The sequence below is a fragment of the Phytophthora parasitica genome (genome assembly GCF_000247585.1).
Source record: "Phytophthora parasitica INRA-310 unplaced genomic scaffold supercont2.351, whole genome shotgun sequence".
Lineage (NCBI taxonomy): Eukaryota > Oomycota > Peronosporomycetes > Peronosporales > Peronosporaceae > Phytophthora > Phytophthora nicotianae.
Genome location: NW_008649337.1, coordinates 1 through 3115, shown reverse-complemented (window position 1 = coordinate 3115; position 3115 = coordinate 1). Strand labels below are relative to the sequence as shown.

The following is a 3115-nucleotide window of genomic DNA, read 5'->3' as shown; positions in this document are numbered from 1 at the left end:
CTATCTGCCAGGAAGTCCTACTCGACAGCCAAAATCTCGATCTCGCGCATATCGGAACCACTGGTCGACGTAAATACACAGCCTGTTACCTGGGACTGTATCCAGTTGAGGTGAACACCAGATCTTCTCGATATCGGCTTCGGCCAAAGCAAAACGAGAGAGGCGGACGACCTCGCTCGGCAGGAACCAGCTCTATTAGCACCAAGGGAAGCTTTCAAGCTTTCCTCATCACAAGCTTTAGGTTTCGAGCTGCTACTGCAATTGAACAGCTTCAACACATTCACGCGCGCACCTTCTAACCAGTGAGGTATCCAACGCGCCGTGGACTTCTTGCAGATCTTGTTAATCTTGACTGTCACGGTGCGGCATCCGTCACGCTGGCAGCGGCAGACGAACCACAGATCGACACCATAATCCGCGGTGACCTCCCTGCCGCGGGGGATCTCCTTCGTTATCATCACGACAACCATGGTGCGCTGTCCGTTGACGACCTCCACGAACTCGTCCTTGGACTTGCACGAGTAGTTTACGAACGTCATCAGGCCTCCCATACATTCCGCGTTGATCGCCACAGGATGGGGAGCGTTGACATCCCAGGATACTGCCTCATCGCGAGGTGGTAGCCGGTGTTGCGTGGCGATCATATGCTCCATTTCACCTAGGTACCAACCAAGCAATACGCCAGCATCGATGTCCTCGGCGACAACTGCGCCCAGCTCCAAGGTGCGTACATTGCGACCCAAGTGCACTTGTCAGTCTCGACTAACCCTTTCCAGTACTTGCCGTCGAATGGACAGCAGTTCACATTGCAGAACAGGTTCATCGAGGAGTTGCGGCAGAAGCCAACGCGGCACGGCGACGAGCAGTCGCATCATCCGACGTACGGCACATTTTGAAACGCCGTGGCCATTGGTTTGAACTGCTCGCGAAGGTGAGCAACACGGCTCGACCGCCGAGCAGGGACAATCCCATCAGACGTATGCCAGGCATTCGACGGTGGCTTGGAAGAATACTCAAGTGCATGGAGCCCTACGGGCTGACCACAGGACGGCCACGCTGTTGGTCCTTCCGATGCATGCGAGAGGACGGTACAGCAGCTTGGCGACGGTGCTGCGTCCCACAGTGGTGGTTGTGCCAACGTGTCGCACTTGTTCTCATGCATACAGGTGATCGCAGTGGCGTCTCGAGGAGTACAGGCGAGGAAGTGGTGGGGCTGACTGGGCATCGTACCGGCAATGCAATCGGTGAGCGCCGGAGTAGTCTTTGCGTCCATGGGTGGCGCCGGGCACTGCACATCTCTCGATAACCCTACCAGGTTGTACTTTTGATTTCGAAAGGAAAAGCCAGGGAGGAGTCGATGCTCCGGGGGAAGCGAGGTCGTCATTCGCGATCTTGTCACGAATGCAGCCGGAGCCGTCCTTGGTACAGTGATGCTATTGTTCTGAGTGTTCGGCGGCGTGTTTTCGTAGTCACTGGAGTCATTGATACACCGCAGCTTCCAGTGACGTGAGGAGTGAGTCAGGTGAACCATCTCCTGCAGACATGATGTATATGAGATAACTGCCAATATACTTTCATCTTCAGCGAACACTCGCCTTTTTTTTTTAGTGAAGAGTCGTTGCGGCTCCGGTGGCCGATTTGAAATCGAGAGAAGCTTTGAGCTGTCGGAAGATGTATGCAACCGTTTAAGATCACACAGTGATGGAAGAGTAATGATCAATACAAATATTTAGCTTAATTCTTAAGATGGTTACACGACAAAACCTTAGGCGTAGGCGAGTCTCGTGAGACGATATTTGTGCTCCGAGATATTTATGCCTCGATAAGTCTTAGCATCTCTACTGCAGATATGGCGCCTGGTTAATTTATACTTCCTCTGGTCGGAAATGGTCACGTGAAATCGACAATTTGACCTATTGGTTCAGCTCTATTTAACCATTACAGCATCTGATTGGCCAAAACGAAAGCCCCGCAACTCCTCTTTTTTCTAGCCACCGGTTTTGCGCCGAACGAACTACTGTAGCCTGCGCCATTTCATTTTTAGCGCTTAAGGTCTCCAGCCTCGCCTGGAGTGCGACCCGCCACGCCTTATGAGCCGACATCCGGACACCGTGAGGTTAATTTGGAAGCGGTACAGCTCTGCAGTGACAGCTGGTGTCGTGGGGGGGGGGGGGGGGGCTTAACCGGATTAAGAAGAACAGTGGCAGAAAGCGGAAGAATCGAGACGAAGTACGTGACAAACTGAAGGATGTTCCTATCGAGGATAGAGCGGTTGAAAGACGTGTGGCGGCGCAGGCATATGATAAGACAGGCAGTGAAAGAGGGGATTGTAACACGACGAACCACGTTTATCAAGCCGGCACTAACGAATGATAACAAGATACGACGGGTAGAGCACGCGTTGTCGTTTATCGACGAATCTATCTTGCAGTTCGAGCCTATGCACAATCTAGTGCATGTAGATGAGAAGTGGTTTTACGCAGCAACAGACGCTCATACCTCGTTTTTGACGGCGAAGAACTACCTGCACGTGCATGGAAGAGCAAGCGATTCGTTCCAAAGACGATGTTTTTAGCTGCACTTGCACGGCCAAGGTAATCCTCTATATTTTTATATTTTTGGAAAATGAAAACCGTTAACATTTTATTTTTAAGTTTAGGTACGATCCTCACCAAAAGCAGCGTTGGGATGGCAAAGTTGGGATATGGTCTTTCACGGAACAGTACGAGGCGAAGCGGCGAAGCAAAAATAGAGACAAAGGGTCTATTTGCACTCGTAATATCGATACGGTCTGCTGGAAAGTGTACAAGGAATATCTTTTGACAAAAGTATTCCCAGCGATCAAAGCAAATTGGCCAAGAAAGGATCGTCGTGAAATCATATTAGTACAACAAGACAATGCAAAATCACACGTAACGCCAACAGACCCGGATGTAATGAAGGTCGGAACTGAAGGAGGAAAGGAACATCAAGCTACTGTGTCAAACTCCCAACTCGCCCGACCTCAACTGTTTAGACCGCCTCCATGCAAAGTATTCAGTATCGAATACCAAGAAAGGGTATCAACGCTCTCATAGCGTCGGTGGTGGACGCTTTTCGAGAGCTGAAGACTGAC

General features: G+C 50.9%; 2 protein-coding genes across 2 annotated transcripts; both read right to left on the bottom strand.

Annotated features, from left to right (window-relative positions):
• Positions 1 to 17: 17 nt before the first annotated feature.
• PPTG_20201 (hypothetical protein) lies at positions 18 to 653 on the bottom strand (the record flags this gene model as incomplete). The annotated part of the gene is made up of 1 exon (XM_008918882.1): positions 18 to 653. The coding sequence occupies one exon, from the start codon at positions 651 to 653 to the stop codon at positions 18 to 20; it is 636 nt and encodes a 211-aa protein (XP_008917130.1).
• A 218-nt stretch (positions 654 to 871) lies between these two features.
• On the bottom strand, positions 872 to 1534 carry PPTG_20200 (hypothetical protein; the record flags this gene model as incomplete). The annotated part of the gene is made up of 1 exon (XM_008918881.1): positions 872 to 1534. A coding segment is annotated over one exon (663 nt), but the record flags the coding sequence as incomplete, so codon positions are not given.
• Between the last annotated feature and the right edge of the window lie 1581 nt (positions 1535 to 3115).